The 16,783-nt window shown below is 44.6% G+C and overlaps 1 protein-coding gene across 1 annotated transcript in view; it reads right to left on the bottom strand.

The window, feature by feature from the left end:
- Positions 1 to 16,783, bottom strand: part of AGBL1 (ATP/GTP binding protein like 1) — a 681,509-nt gene that overhangs the window by 556,032 nt on the left and 108,694 nt on the right. Inside the window, exons 12-16 of the mRNA XM_029952682.1 lie at positions 16,176 to 16,259; positions 15,856 to 15,942; positions 12,766 to 12,914; positions 11,429 to 11,516; positions 2,627 to 2,771 (exon numbers count right to left, since the gene is read on the bottom strand). Coding sequence (XP_029808542.1) covers positions 2,627 to 2,771; positions 11,429 to 11,516; positions 12,766 to 12,914; positions 15,856 to 15,942; positions 16,176 to 16,259 — 553 coding nt within the window. The remainder of the gene's footprint in view (positions 1 to 2,626; positions 2,772 to 11,428; positions 11,517 to 12,765; positions 12,915 to 15,855; positions 15,943 to 16,175; positions 16,260 to 16,783) is intronic.

Genomic DNA, 16,783 nt, shown 5'->3' with positions numbered 1-16,783 from the left:
AAGATCGAGTAACTGGGAGAGGAGGCGGTTCCTCTTTTCTTGTGTTTTTGTCCCTCGCTCAAGACAAAATTATTCCCCCACCATTGACTCTTCTGGTTCCTAAGCTATTTGTTGATTGTAAGCTTTAGACCCTGTGGTCTGACAAGAGCACAAAAGGTAAGTGAATCCTAAAGGCATAAGCTGTGACTGACGTACAAGAGTTGTAGTAGGTATGCTTTTATAGGTCCGTGCAACCACCAATTGTGTGGTTGTACAATGTCTGATAGTTGGGTTCAAGTCATCAACCCATGGTTTTTATCAGAAACACCAAGTGCCATGGATACAGTTTAGCTAGATAGTGTTTTTCCCCAAACACAGTCCCATTTTCATCCCAAAATGATGCCACCAAGTTGATTCAATGTCCAACACTTTTTCAGGCAAGGCTTGACTGCATTTGGCATTTTTTAAGTTTTGCACTTTGAAAACAGCATACAGGCACCTCACAAGAACCCATCAGAGCATCTTGGGATAAAAACGGGACTGTGTTTGGGGCACTTGCGTCATTTAGCCAGGTAAGTATCCAACTCTTGATTTCAGCATAGGTCATGATCTCATGGTTCGTGAGTTCCTGCCCTGCATTGGGTTCAGCATTGACAGTGTGGAGCCTGCTTGGGAGTCTCTCTCTCTCTGCCCCTCTCCTGCATGCACTCTAAATAAACAAATAAATAAATAAATAAATAAATACCACAGGGGAATAAAAAGAATAGGACTGTGTTTGGAGAACAATACTACCCTGATGTACCATATCCATGGTACTTGGCATTACAGATAAAACCAGGGGTCGATGACTTGAACTCAACCATCCTACACTGTACAATTACACAATTTGATACTGCTGTGCCTGTATGAGTGGACTGTGGTTGTACATCATAGCAGGAAGGACACTTATCTGATCCCTGAGAAGAAGTTCCTCTGAGTTTTCCCCACATCTCTGCTGTAGTCAAGCAGAAAGGGCACAGGAATAGCCTTCAAAGGCTGGTGCTCTGTTCCCTGCTTGGCCACTAGCTAGATGTGGGGTGTCTAGGCCTCCATGTTCACATCTCCAAATGACAAGGGTGAATTAGACACTTTCCCAAACCCTTTCCAGCTCTCAAGTTTTATGCCGACTGAGAATCACATCAGAGTCTAAGGTATTCCAACAAGTGAAAGGAATAGTGTCCAGGACCCATGGACCACTCCCCCAAGAGGAACGGCAAACACACCTGCAAAGAGGAATCCCCTTCCTCAGTCAACTTCTCACACACAGCGCTTCTCAGGCAAGACAATGAACGCAGCTGTTGAAGGGGCTCCTGAATCTTGCCTGCTCTAGGTCCCTAGAGGCAAAAAGCCTGTTTCATAATAAACATAGCTTGTTACAGCATAGCTCGTGACGCACATTTCTTGGATTAACTTCTTGAGATCTCTAAGTGTGATACACAAATAATACTAGTTGTGTATCTTTTGCAATCTGGAAAACAGTAAAAATCTCTCTTTAGGCAAGACAGCATATGGGGAGAAGGGCAGATGCACTTTCCCGAAGCAGTTAGCCAAGTGGTTTAAGATACGCCTTCTTGATGGAGGAACACTTTCATTTATACCTGAACACTCCTTTGGAAGGCAAGGCTGTTCCTGGTTATTATCTTTTCCAACTCCGTATCATAGCCTGATGATGAAAATGCTCATCCTTCAGGCCAAGTAATAGATACACTTACACATATGACACATGTTATTATAAATCTGCTAATATCGTTTTGCATTAACACAGAGGATGAGAGTACTTTATAGAAGATACTTTCAGCTCATTAATCCTCGGGAGAGCCTTGAAGTCACTGGGAGGGCAGGGGCGGGGGGGGGGGGGGGGGGGGACAGTTGACCAACTTTTCCAAATGACAGAAAACTGCACGGTTTAAGCAGTTTGCTCAAGTTTGCCTACAGAAACTTTGGCGGGGCCTCACAGAACTCAGGGATGCTAATGTCAGGTTTGGACAGACAGACACCACACTGCTCCCACAAACAGATTAAAGCCCTTGTCTGCAGTGACCTGTTGTTCACTTCTTCCACTCAGGCACTCTGGATCCTTCTAGCACCTCCCCCATGGGAGCCACTGTCTTAGTTGCTGCTTGCTTGTGGGCTCAAGGAGTGTCCCCCAGTTTCATCTTTAGTCTTTTGCCTTCTGTTTCTCTCCTCTCCATGGGGAGATGTCCTTCAAATCTGCCTCTTGGCTGACCTTATGGTTTTCACCCCCATTTCAACGTGATAATCTCACTCCAGTCTGAAGACTTCATCTTTCAAGTTGAGGGCTTCTTAAAGACACAGCCCCCTGGGAAACTGCCCCGCCTCCTGCACGTGACCTGCCCATGAGGAGCACTGTGTGCCACCTGGGCCTTCAGAACATCAGCGGTCAGCCCCCAGCCTCCGGCTCTGCCCAAGAAAGAAGATGCTGCACATATCAAGCCACAAAGTCAGGGACAGCAAAGCCTGGCTCCCTTAGGAAGGCAATAGCTCCCCCCCTCCCCAGGATGTTGGGGTCTCCTGAATGTTTGCAGGGAAACCTCAAAGAGCCTCTCAGGCCCGGCTGGGATGATTGATGCTCTCAAGAGGCAGTTACCGTGAGGGCGGCATAGGTGTAGGGATAGTGGTAGGCCAAGTAGCAGGCATCCTCATTGTGCGGGAACTTGACCACAAAGGTGAGGGTGTAAAAGTGCTTCTCGGATGCCCCCCCAGTGACAGTGGTTCTCTGGCGATAATGATTTCTGAAAGAGAAGGGAGAAGAGAGAAGATGAGGGAGAGGTTCCAGATGCTATAAACCTCTCCTATTATATACACTCGCAAAACATTCTTCACTCGAACCACGATGTGGGTGAAATTTAAAAAGCAGAGAAACTGCAGGGTCATGAGCCAAATCAGAAACGTCTAGGCAGGTCCATCTGTCTCCTAATTGTGGCATACATGCCATGAGCCTTCCCTTGCTGTGTCTGGAAATGAAGCCTGTAGAGTCACTGAGATAGAAAATAGACAGATACGTGAATAATTCTCAGTGTCCAAAGGTGTTATGGCAGATGTATTCTTTATTACCTAAATGGGGTCTCCCCCAGCCCCTGCCTCTCCCCAGATCCCTTAGAGTATAGCCCTTCTTTCCCTCTGCCCACCAAGTGGATTCATTAGTAATCAGTGCTACATATTGAGTTCCAACTTGACATTTACCCATATCACCTTACATTATCCTTGCGACAAACCATTGTGTGGAAGAAGGAACAGAAGCTTAGAAAAATTAAGTTGTCAAAGTTTGCAAGGCTAACAAGTGGCCGATATGGGACTCGAACCCAGATCTGTCTATCTGCAAAGGCTTGGTTCTTTCCACTGTACAATACTCCCCTCCCAAAGGAATACATTTGTCACCCCAAATGTGGTTTGGCTTCTTAGAGCTTCAAGTGCACATTTTCCTTTTGTCAAAGATGAAGAACCAATTTTGAGACTTCAGAGAACAGTATCAAAGTAAATTGTACCCAGAAGTACATTCCGAGCAATATTTTCCCCACATGCTGCCAGTTCTGCCCGCGCCTTGCCTGTCGGTGCTGAGACAGCCGTGCGGGCTTTCCTGAGAAATGTGATCATCAAGACTGCATTAAGATGCAAAATACACCTGGACACCAAAAGATGTAATTCCACCTTTGAACATTTACAATGTTGGCTCACTTGTCTGTTGGGCTTTTGGGTTTTATTGGGGGAAAGGGTGGGGAGAGGGAAGAAATAGCAGGTAATGAATCTCTGTTCTTGCAAAATGTAAAAAATACAGATCCTTCTTTCTGCTGTTTTGCTACCTACATGCCACCCTCCACAAAAAAAAAAAAAAAAAAAAAAAAAGTCAGGCAAGCGATAAAGGAAGACACAGAAAACCTACTGTCTTGTTTCCTGTGGTTTTGTGGTTTTTCAATATTCCTAAAACTGGGAATGGTAGTCACACAAACTATGCCCTGACATATTCCTCTCGCCTCAGTTTCTACCAGCACAGCTTGTTGGAGCCCTGGTCATTCTAGGGAAAGAAGAATACCCCCTATGGTGTAAGCCCCAAGTCCTTCCTGTAGCTGTTTAGCATGACATTAATAGGACCCCCTTCCTTTGTGACTACAGCCCTAGAAACTCCCACAAGGCATCTTCACCCATGATGCCTTCTGGGTCTTGATACCTAATCGCGTCTGCTTTCTCCCTATTCCCCCAAAGTTCTGTATTTTCTCCAGGGCTAAGGCTCAGGCTACTAGAAAGTATGTAAAGAAGCAGATGGTGGCTCAGAAAGCATGCAAGCCACATATGCTGTACCTTTTATGTGCTTTCTGATTTCACTCGTAAAAGGCTCCATTGCAAATGCTCTTTTGCTTTACACTTAGTTGAACACCGGGTACCAGTCAATTACACTTCTCCACAGAGGAAGAACCAAAGTGAAATGAAATGAGCCAGTCAAAATGATCAAAATGTTGACAATCAATCACAACGTGGATGAGTGTTTCACCTGTTAGCATACACATGTGAGCACAAACGTGAGCACACACCCCACATACGCATATCTGTGTAGGCAAAGGCAGGTGGAAATATATGCCTCGTGCCTCTCCAGCCCCAAGATTTTTTTCCCACTAACACTGGACACAGAGGCTGCATACTTCTTCAGGTATAATAGATTTCCCTGAAGGCCAATGGAGGTGTTCTCCTGACATGAGCCTTGCTTCTCTGTACACTTCCCACTGTGCTATCAAGTACACTGAAGTCACTTGATGTGCGCACACACACACACACACACACACACACCCCTGCTGTAGCTTGGTGGGCAAGATTCTCATGCGCAAGACTAAAAGCTCCCCATTGTAAGCTGGTCCTCCCCAGAATGGTTGCGGAATGCTGAGATTTAAGAAAAAATGGTCATTACTCCATTTATGATGAGTTTCTGCTAAAGGAGTTTCCATCATGACCCCCGTCTGGGGGTCTAAATCCTAGCTGAGCCTAAAGCAAATGTCACACACACCCCACTGGAGTCTCCTGGTGGTCCTGCTGCACCAGGAGGTGACTCTGCCAATATTGAAAACTTTCCTCTTCAGGGACCTCTACACTTTCCCAAGATCACCTTCTTCAAAGTGACAGATTCCATAAATCTCTAACGTGAAACACTTGGCCTGCAACAATTTGATCTGTCCATGATGAAGTTAGAGTCTAACCACAAGTCATTTCCGTTTCCCCAGTTATGATGAGGACATGCTGAGGGATGTCTGCAAGGCAGTAACATTCATCCTTTATATTTTAAGTGGTTCCCATGCTCTTCCTTTGTACGGAAGACCCTTTCCCTCTTCCTCATTCAGACTCCGTCTTCTCTCAAGACTCAACCCAAGAGTTTCCTCTTCCAGGAAGCCTTCCCTGATTATCTGCCCTTTTTACACAGTTCTTGCCACTTTCTGTCTCTCTTTCACTGCTAACACTTTATGACAGGGATTATGTCATCCATGTGTTCATCTTCATGCTTGGCACAGCCCCTGGATGTAGCAGCTGTTCAGTTAAAGTTTGTAGAATAAATGGACCTATATGACTCCAGAGGTAGTAATTAGAATGCCTAATATATTTCACCTCTAATCCTACTGGTATCTTTTTAAGGTGTCACCATCCACACTCTACAGATGGACAAATTGAGGATCACAGATGGTAAGCGTCTTGAGCAACTCCACATGGAAAGCTTAGTTAGCAAGACTCAACCCCGTAAGTGGGCTTACTCCAAAACTAAGATTTCTTTTATTATACCACCTGTCTCTTGGGAATGGATAAGAAGATGAGAGGTCCTCTGGCCCAGTTCAGCAAGGAAGAATGTGAAGTTTGGTCTTCATAAATCAGGGATGCTTATAAACTTAAAGTCTAACATAACAGAAGGAATGTAAAACAAAGCAGACGAGACCTCGTGAAAATGAAACACATCACTGACTCTTTAGGTCACTGGTGCTGCTAAGAAGTTTCTACTAGTTATAAGCAACTGCTGACATTCACTGAACATCTATTATGTACGAGACCCTGTTCTCAGCTTTCCACACGCTTTGCTTCTCATTTTGTGTACTCCTCGGGACAGCTCCAAGGGGGAGATGCCATTACTGTCTCCATTTTATAGATGGGGAACCTGAGGCTGAGGTTGGAAAACTGCCCAACGTCATACCACTCATGAGTGGTAGACGTTTGATTCCAAGAACTTTCTCTCATCGATCTGCTTGTCTAGATGGAGAAGAAGCTTGGTGAAAATCAAGTGTGTTCTCAGATTTGCTGTATCCTCGCTAGGTCCCATTGGGTTAAAGATGTCCCAGGACCGGATAGACCGGCTATCCACAGTTAAAAGGTTCCCCTTTGCTTCCCCGCCATGCAATCCATTTGTCTTAGGAAGAATCTGCACTTTTATAATCATAAAGCCTTCAATGAAGCAAGAAGCAAAGTACACAAATGCATAGTTATGAACTCAATCTATTTCCATTTGTACTTAAAAATATGCTGGGAAGTCATTTTTTTTCCTGTGGGTGCATGAAATGAGCAAATGCCAAGAGAGTGAAGTAGATAATCTTACAATGACGCTGGCTCTGTTTAACGTGGGCGCATCATTTCACTTAACAGGGTCTAATAAGGCAGAGCGACCAAGCCACCGGCCCTCCCCGTGTCTGCAGCATTACTAATATTCCCTCCAACGCCAAATCTCCCTCCTGAGATCCCTCGCAAGGATGCACAATGGCAGGGCTCCTGTATGACATTCATCTTCATGAGTGAGCTGTTCCATCTCCTCTCACGAGCGGAGATAAATGTCAGAAGAGATCAGCCGTTGTGTATTACACGGCCACTGAGAGCGAGCGGCTTCCCCCCCTCTGCCCTTCGGCACCAAAATTACTTTAGACCTGAGCTGGGAACGAATTCGGAAAAGTGTGAGGCTGTGTACGTTAGAGGGAGAAGCAGGCCTCGGGGAAGTAAATAAAGCAGAAACAGGAAACCTTCCTTGCTTTTATGGGAGGCATGGAAAAAGGAGGCTGCTGTTTTATGTCCTGCTCCCGCCTCACCAAGGATCCCTTTTAGTTTTGGGACTACTGGTCTGCAAGGTGGGTGGGAGAGGGGGAGGAGACAGAGGAGGAGAGGGGATTCTGAGGAGGGGGAGCAAGACAGTCAACGGAGCATAGGAGAAATTATTAGAATTTGTCCTTCTGTGTATTATGACCTAGGTATTAAGAAAGAAACTCGGTTGTCTGAGGTTTAATATGGTGACAGACACCACTGCCCTTATGGCGTCCGTGTCAGCCTTACGTGACGAATAGTCACAAAGCCAACTTCAGCAGAGCAATCGCATCCATTCCCGCTTTCCAGGGCTGGAATGTGAACCCTACATTATATTTTACGTCTACGGTTTTCATGTGTCAGGATGGCTGTACATGAACAGTTCCACACCCCCCTCATTCCTTCGCTTTGAACTTCAGGCAAGGTAGTGATGCTTGCAAAAAGCCAACTTTAGTAGATTTTCTAGATTTTATTACCCAAATTAAACTAAACCTCACAATACAGACTATCAGGTGTTTTTTTTTAATTCTGCTTAGAAGCCACAGATTGAGAGTAATATTAAATTTTAAGCACCAAGGAACCAAAATATGGGAGAATGGACAAGGCCTACCTCCTACTTTTCACATGAGCTCTTTCTCACAGATTCTTATTTGTATGAAAATAAGCTAATGAGATCTGGGAAATTAACCAAAATCTTTTCAAAATTACACAAAAGACTATTGACAACTGTATTTTTCATGGTAAACCCTAACAGTATAGTATGTCCTGAGTTATCAATAGCATAAAGATACAACAACTTAGAGGGTGCCTGGGTAGCTCAGTCGGCTAAGCAACTGACTCTTGGTTTTGGCTCAGGTCATGATCTCAAGGTTTGTGGGTTCAAGCCCCACATCGGGCTCTGTGCTGACAGCTCAGACCCTGCTTGGGATTCTGTCTCCCTCTCTCTCTGTCCCTCCCCTGCTTGCTGACTCATGCTCTTTCTCTCTCTCAAAAAATAAATAAATGAAAACACTTTAAAGAATAATAAAGGGGCACCTGGGTGGCTCAGTTGGTTAAGCATCTGACTTCGGCTCAGGTCATGATCTCACAGTCCGTGGGTTCGAGCCCTGCGTCGGGCTCTGTGCTGACAGCTCAGAGCCTGGAGCCTGCTTTGGATTCTGTGTCTCCCTCTCTCTCTGCCCCTCCCCTGCTCATTCTCTGCTCTGTCTCTCAAAATAAAATAAAGACATTAAAAAAAGAATAATAAAGATATAACAACTAGGTGGACACTTGCAGGTGTTATTTGCTCCATCTTTCTTCATCATTTACAATTTTAACTCTGCATGTCTTCTAATGTACATAATATATTAGTACAGTAATGCATGCATAAGTGATTAAAATAATTTAGGAACAAGTCTATATGAGAAGTACACACATGGCTATATCTCATCAAAACAAGCAGGAGATCACTTTTGAACTGATGATAATCAGACTCACAAGGCTGTCAGCCCATGCCCTTAACTGATCACCATTGTCGTCACTTTTTGAAGGAAATGACTATTCCATTCCTTTGGGGATCTTTCTCCTCTACCCTCCAAGTATGTACTCAGGTGTAATGAGCACCCTAGGACCCCTTTTCCACTAAATCTAGGAACTTTACAGCATAATAGAAGTAGAACTTCTGGGGTACCTGGGTGGCTCAGTCAGTTAAGCAGATGATCGATCTTGGCTCAGGTCATGATCTCACAGTTCATGAGTTTGAGCCCTGCACTGAGCTTTGCACGGACAGTGTAGAGCCTGCTTGGGATTCTGTCTCTCCCTCTTTCTGCCCCTCCCTTGCTCACTCTCTCTCTCAAAATAAATAAACTTAAAAAAAAAGAAAGAAAGAAAGAAAGAAATAGAACTTCTGAGTTTCTGATCACATGTTGGAGACCAAGAAGTAGAGAGGTAACATGCTCTCAAATTAATACACCAGAGAGAATAAAGATGGGGTGAAGCAAACACATCCTTGAGAGATCAACTTAAAGACTTTGATGGGTAAAAAGGGAGAAATAGGTTATATAATCCAAGACATTCTACAATAGGAAGAGGTGTCCTGAGTTGTGGTTGAATAGAGTCACACACATGTCTATCCTGTTGTTAAATCCCATTATCGGAAGTATATTAACATAATGTGGTGAATAATTGTAAAACAAACTATGTTACAATGTGGCAATCTTATCCATTCATCTCTGCTGTATTCATGACTGCAATATGAAAAATGAATTACATTACACATTCATGGTTTTCGTGTTACCCCTCTGTTGCTCTTTAATCACATAACAATTGCCTTGTTAATGAATCTAACTAACCGCTATTAACATTAACATTGGCTTTCCTTTAGGCCAAGGCTGAGCTTTTGCTTGTGTGGCTTCTTCTTCCTTCTCCCTTCCGGCAGATGCTCAGTGCTCAGTTCCCGTAAGCCTGCTCCTTATTCCCCACTTCCCAGAGAAACAGCCTCCGGGGAGAGCTCTTTCTTCTCCACTGGGAGAGAACACTGAATGTTGTATTTGTCCAATCTCTTAACTAAGCTCCAGATCCAAGTGGCAGCAAGCTGATCTTTCAAGTTTATTTAGCGTTACTATTTTCACAGGACACACCGAGGTTCAAATTTAGGCTCCCACTGTTTTTCCCTGCAGCTGTTGGCTTCTACCAACTGGAGACGAGTTTTAGTCTAAACCTCTTTGGAACATATATAGATCCCGAGAGTTGGTAGATATGTAAGCCAGAGAGTAATTGCCATATAGGTGAATGGAAAACCAACAAAACCATAATATTTTGCTATTATTCTAAAGAATATAATGAAAATATCACCCAGGTTCATATCCTAATACATCAAGGGCTGAAGACTGCCAATTCTTTTATTACAAACTGTAAGTCAGCCCAGTTGTGTGTTTTGTGAACTAGACTTATCTCTGTGGTGATTTCTGCCTTTGTGTCTGATAGAGCCACACAATGCCTGACCTTTCCTATCTATGGTCGCTCCTGGCCTCTGTCCCAAAAGCCAGAACGCATGACAGCATATACGCTCTTTCTTTTTGATTATTAATAACAATCTTTTTTTATTTTAATTTTTTTAAATGTTTTTATTTATTTTTGAGAGACAGAGAGAGACAGCATGAGCAGGGGAGGGTCAGGGAGAGAGGGAGGCACAGAATCCGAAGCAGGCTCCAGGCTCTGAGCTGTCAGCACAGAGCCCGATGCGGGGCTCGAACCCACGAACCGTAAGATCATGACCCGAGCTGAAGTCGGACACCCAACCGACTGAGCCACCCAGCCACCCCGATTATTAATAACAGTCTTAAATTCTAGACGGTCTGATAATACTCTTGGAATATCAGAAAGAGCTACAAATTGCTTTCTCTAAAGAAACAAGTGCTAGCCCATCAGTTTTTACAAGAATCTAGCAATGAGCTAATAATTAATTACATATTTCCTGTCTGTCCTACCAATTCTTCTCCTTTTCTTATCTTATGAATTTGTATTTTATTTTCCGTCAAAAGAAAATGCACAAATGAGCAATTCATAGCTTGGGAATACATTTCTTTTATCAACAGATACAGATAATTTAAATTTCATTACAACTATGCAGAATAAATGGATGAAACTGGCTACTGATCAAGGGTTGAAGATGAATTCTGGAAATGCTCCCTCTTTTGTTTTGTTTTCCAAAAAATCGTCTTGCCGTGGAGGAACAGTCACTTAAGTCCATCTGTCACAGACCCACTCCCATCTTCTTCAGAAAACTGAAGCATAGTGTGAGTGAGAATTGGTCAGAATGTCTCAGAATTTTTTTCACCGGGATATGTGGAAAGAGGTAAAGGACCAAAGCTTGAGGTATTAACCGCTGGTTGAGTCTGTACAAGTTCTAATGTGTGACAACAAGGTCTAAGGGTTTTAATTTGTCTAAATGAGGACAGGTGAGTTTTCTGAAAATCAAAAGATTTCATGAGGCGCCTAAATGGCTCAGTCAGTTAAGCATCTGACTCTTGGTTTCAGTTCAGGTAATGATCTCACGCTTCATGAGTTCGAGCCCCACATTGGCCTTTGTGCAGAGCCTGCTTGGGAGTCTTGGTCTCCCTTTGTCTCTGCCTCTTCCCTGCTCACACACTCTCCCTCTCAAAAAGAAATACATAAACATGAAAAAAATAATTCCTTGGGTTCACGCTGTAGGTGCCATTTAACATGCCTGTGCTTCTGAAGGGCATTTGGCACTGGGACAGGGACAAGTACAGCAGAGGAGCAGAGACAGCTGAAGTTTATAACATCAGTGTGGAAGAGCAGGAAACCGAGGAAGAAAGAAAGAGGGAGAGAAGGAAGCTTGCACACTGTGACTTACTTATAATAGCAGATTTCATAGCCCATCCGTATCCAGGTGGGTCTGCCAAGAAGAGCCTCCCTCACAGAATACAGAGTCGGCTGCATCCCTGCATGGAACAAAGGGGGGATTAATCGCTGGGAAAGAGGAAACGGAAAGAGGGCTGTGGTCACCTGAATCATGGCCCTCCGAGGTATTCAGGTCCTAACCCTGGAACCCGTGAGTGGTACCTTATATGGTAAAAGGGATTTCATAGATGTGATTAAATTAAAGATCCTGAGATTGGGAGAATATCCTGGTGGACCCTAAATGCAATCACTTATGTCCTTATAAGAGGGAGGGAGAGGGAGGTTCAACTGCCCAGGAAAAGCCACGTGACTGAAGCAGGCAGAGAGAGACTAGGAGACGCCATGCTGCCGGCTTTAAAGATGGAAGAAAGAGCCATAAGCCAAGGGATGCAAGGAACATAGCTCTAAAAGCTGGGGGTGGGGAGTGAACCAGAAAATTCCCTAGATGATCCAGAGAGAGCATGGCCTTCCCAGTACCTTGACTGTAGCCTAGTGAAACCAACTTTAGACTTGTGGACTCTGGAATTGTAAGAAAAGAAATCTGTCTTGTTTTAAGCCAGCAAGTTTGTGACAATTTGTTACAGCAGCCATACAGAGCAAACGCAAGAGTCGAGGTTCCTATTTTCTCTTTCTGTTTAAAAGAGTCTATTTAGTCAGTACAAAATAGAGGCAGTAACCTGTACTCAGACACAGAGGTGTGGGAACATTTATTCCTTGCTCAAAGCCACTCAATAAGCTAGGATTCGATCCAGGACTAACACGCAGAATTTTCCATTCCTGGAAACATTCAAAATAAATGTGGGCTGCTAGTCAATTCATCCCTTAAATCTCAGCTCCAAAATGGCCCCAGGTATTCAGTAGAATTTGAACTTGCCCCATGTTTCCTTGGAGTTTAAATCAGTGTTGTCCAATTGGATCGCTCTGTTTTCCTGTCGGGGACAAACAGGTCAGTATATTGGCTCCTGTTAGATGTAGGTGATGAAGAGAAGGAATAAATGATAGGGCTCACCAACCTCAAAAAGTTCAAGGTGAGGCAAGGCAGTCAGGAGGGGGGGGAATGTTGTGTGTGGTGTTAACTCTCCACAGCAGAGTGAGAGCTTCCGGCTTGCCTTGCATGGTGGCAGTGAGCCACCGCTTGGCCGCCACCTTGCCACCCCTGCGACCAAAACATTCAGCCCAACTTCTAACCCTTTGGGAACCCAAGCAGGGCTTCCGGTAATAATCCAGACAACCAGAAGGGCATCATCCCCGGTGTTAGCCAGAAGATCTCTGTTCCCCAAGAGCTCCTACCGTAATTAAACTGGCTGTTGGGCTTCTCGCAGTTGATGATGTTGAAGCGGTACAGGACGGCAGCTCTCATGCCGCTTACCCCGAAGTAGAACCACTGCTGATGTTGGCTGCTGTTCACGTCAGCGTTGACCAGCAAGTCATACTCCAGCCTGCAAAGTCAGAAGCAAGACTGAAGGGCCACGAGTCTTTGTGGTAACTTCCAACACTGAAGAGTCTACACGTGTCAGATTCTAGATGATAGATCTAAGACCCGGGTCTCAGCTGGCGGGTACCTTACAATGATCATCCTTATCTCACAATATTGGACATGTTGGCTACAGAAATTTGGGAAGAGGGGAGTGGGCTCTTGGTATTAACAGGATCAATTGCACAACTGTAGCTTATCTTTTTATTAAAATGTGATCAACTTTCTCTCCAGTAGGAAAAAAATGCAAGTGTAAGATAGCCCAGAGAAAATTCAATCACATCTGGTTGGATATGTCATTATTATTTGATGCTACACATTACTTTTGAGCCTCAGTCTCCTCATATGGAAAATGGAAATAGTGCCTAACTTGCAGTGCTGTTCATAAAGATGAGGTGTATGGTAAATGTAAGCCCCCAGCAAAGCACCAAATGTGAATTAGGCTGGCAAAGCAGGAGTTGTGTGTTCGTTTTGTCCCTTTTTAACTAATTTAACTTATATGCAATGAAGCGCACAAGTTCTAAGTGTAAGGCTCAGTGAATTTAAATAAATTCATATGGACACTCCTGTTTGACAATGACACAGATCAAGATACAGGCTGTTTCCAGTGCCCCCAGGAGACTCTTGTGTGCCCCCTGTCAGTCACTATCTCCAAGGGGAATCTTTTTTTTTTTTTTTTTGAGCTTTAGCAACAAAATTAACAATGTAGTTTGGACTTCAACTTTCTTATTAGGATATTTTATTTTCAAAACTAGTATGGCTCCATCCACTTGGCATGTTTTGAATTGCTCCTCTACAAAGGGTAATGTTTTTGCCCTGATCTGTTCCTACTCTGCCTCTCTGGAGCCCTGAGATTTGCAGTGAGATTTGAGGAGGGGTGGGGCTTTGCAGGAGACATCAAAGCAGAGCTACCTGGTGAAGATAGCTGCCCACACTGCCCCTGGAAGCATCTCGATCGAACCGCCCAGCCCGTCATACGAACGAAGCATAATCCACTGAGTGACGCTCATGAGGACAAATTTGGAAAGACGATGACCCTCGAATTGTCTGCTACGTCCACAATCCTTTCCAAAAACTGATCATCAAAAGTCCTTGCCTAGAAGTAGGTTTGTTTTCTGTCATTTGACTCTGTTACCCTGACCAAAACTAATCTGTTTCGGATTCCACACTCCAGCCAAAGGCAGATATATGGTAAATGGAGAGAAAGACCAGAGCAAGGCCAGCCACACAGGCACATCGTGGACTGACCACTGCACCACTAGGAGACCCCTGACTAGGTTTTCTCTTCCAGATCCCTTAAACGTGATGTACAGAGAAAAGAAGTAATAAAAGCAGGTGCCAGAGCAAGAAGTTAGAAGCTGAGCTGGCAACGAAAAGAGAAGATGGCTGACAAGGACTCTCGACACAACCCAACTCATATTTGTTTGCTATGTTGGACTTCCTTAAAATAGTTCATGCACAAAACAAACAAAAAAGGATCACCACTCACCTGCCACCCCCCAAAAAAACAGAAAACTTCAAAAATGACTCCTCAGATAGGGGTGCCTGGGTGGCTCAGTCGGTTAAGTGCCCGACTTCAGCTCAGGTCATGATCTCACGATTCGTGGGTTTGAGCCCCACATTGAGCTTTATGCTGACAAGTGTGCATCTATATGCGTGTATATATACGTCCTCAGAAAGATACAAAACAGGCCCAGCTACATTAAATTCTACGCTCTAGCTATGATGCAATCACATCTCTGAAGGCGAGCTAATGCTGACTGAGGGCTTACCATGTGCCAGGTACTATTCTAAGAGTTTGATGTGTTTTTAGCTAACTCTCAAAAACATCCCTGGGATGTGGGTTCTATTACTGTCCCCATTTTCTGGGTGAGGAAAGAGAGGCATGGAGTTAGTTAGGTAATTGCTCAAAGTCTGCTGACGGGAAAGGGGTGAGGCTGCCCGGCAGTCCGATCCCAGAGCCCGTGACCACCACCCCTTTAACTGTTCTCAGCTGCTGTTTTCGGGAGTTTACACATAGAAGATGGATTGTATATCCTGACTTTTGGCGATACCAAATAAAGTTCACGCTGGTGTAGAGGAAAGAATTATAACATAGCAGTCTCTTCTTCACGGGAAATTTGTGTCTTGTTTCCCCTGCTTTTATTTTGTGCAGCCTTAGACTTTCCCGGCCAGTGAAATACTTTTCTTTTTTTTTTTTTTAAGTTTATTTTTGAGAGAGAGCATCAGCAGGGGAGGGGCAAAAAGAGGAGGATAGAAGATCTGAAGTGGGCTCCGCACTGAGAGCAAGCCCAATATGGGGCTCAAACTCACAAACCTTACGATCATACCTGAACCGAAATCAGACATCCAACCCACTGAGCCACCCAGGTGCCCCTAAGATACTTTTCTATTAACAAGAGCTCATTGAGAGTTTCTGGCAAAGAGGCATGGCACTGCACATGCCCTTGAACTAAGAGCGCACCTCTCCGTGGGGAGCCCAGTGTTCTTGCCACCTACGTACACAGGTACAGGAGCAACAGACATGAAAGGTACAGGACTAAGGGACCCCTTGCGCCCAGCCGCCTCAACAGAACCAGCCTTGGCATCAGCATAAGCACAGACATCCCCGTCAAAGGACTGCCGCGCTGCCAGTATGGAGTCAAGGTCTAGAACATAGGTGTATCCGCAACTTTCACCTCTCATCTCCACCTTCTTATGACAATAGCTAGCGAGCCCCCTAGTGGTGTGCTGGTAAATGTGTAACAACAGACACCGAGGAAAATGTTCACTTGTAGCGTTCGCCAGTCCTCAGGGTATAAACACTGCCACCACCGTGTGAGGCCGCTGTGCCGAGGGTGGGGAGGAGAGGCCCAACCTGCTCTCTATCACTGCCAGCAGCTACCTTTGTGGGCTTCCTTACTTACTCACGCACTTGGATGGCTTTGCGAAGATTTCCTGACTCAAACTTGGAGTAGAACCGCAGGCATTCGGAAGCTGTGTCTTGCAAAGGCCTGCGATGAAATAGGAAACACGTGAACACATGTGTTACTGCTATTCTTGGGCACAGCCTGACAGTTCTCAGAGATAAGCTTTTTCTTGCGGATCTTCAACATAAACGTTCATCATGTTTTCAGTAGGAGGGATGGATTACTAACGTAAAACACTCTTCTTCTCATGTCATCAAGAGGATATTCCAGACGCCACCCCCACCCTCCACATTCCGCTGACGCTCAAGACCACCTACCAAGGCTCATCTAGACTGAAGACGACTTTATTTATAATATCAGCTGGTTCGATGAGCCTCCGGACATCCTCAAATATCTTGATCCTGGAAAGGAAAATTGGAAACATTTTAAGGGTTGGTTGGCCCTCACTCCTTACCGCATTCCTCTTACAGTCATCTGGGAAGGGCCTTGGGAGTCATCAGAGAACTATGAAAGAAAGATTTAATAATGCCCCAACCTGGGCCTGAAAGAGTGGAAAAAGCACTGCCTGTCCTTCCTTTTCTTCTTTATCAAAAAAATGAAACTACATTGAGCAGTAGGAATGCAGGAAGCAGATTTTAGTTGGAAGATCCTAGACTTGAAGAAGTTTTTCAAGGGCATTTGGACTAATGGACTCTGAAGGTTTCTTATTGTATCTGAGGGTCCTTTGTAGTGAGACAGTTTTGAGGGAGATGTTGGATTGTTGACTGTTAGCACCGTCAATGCTTGGGAGGCTTCAGTAAGCCTTTGAACTCTTGAGTCATTTCTATTTCTTGGGTTTTGTCAGCTCCTGAAAACAAAGGTCAATTTTCTGAGAAACACTCATATTCAGGAGGTTTAAGAGGACAGAAGGAAGCCCAAAGGAACT

This window comes from Suricata suricatta, chromosome 9 (genome assembly GCF_006229205.1).
Source record: "Suricata suricatta isolate VVHF042 chromosome 9, meerkat_22Aug2017_6uvM2_HiC, whole genome shotgun sequence".
NCBI lineage: Eukaryota > Metazoa > Chordata > Mammalia > Carnivora > Herpestidae > Suricata > Suricata suricatta.
This window is presented reverse-complemented; position numbering and strand designations above follow the sequence as displayed.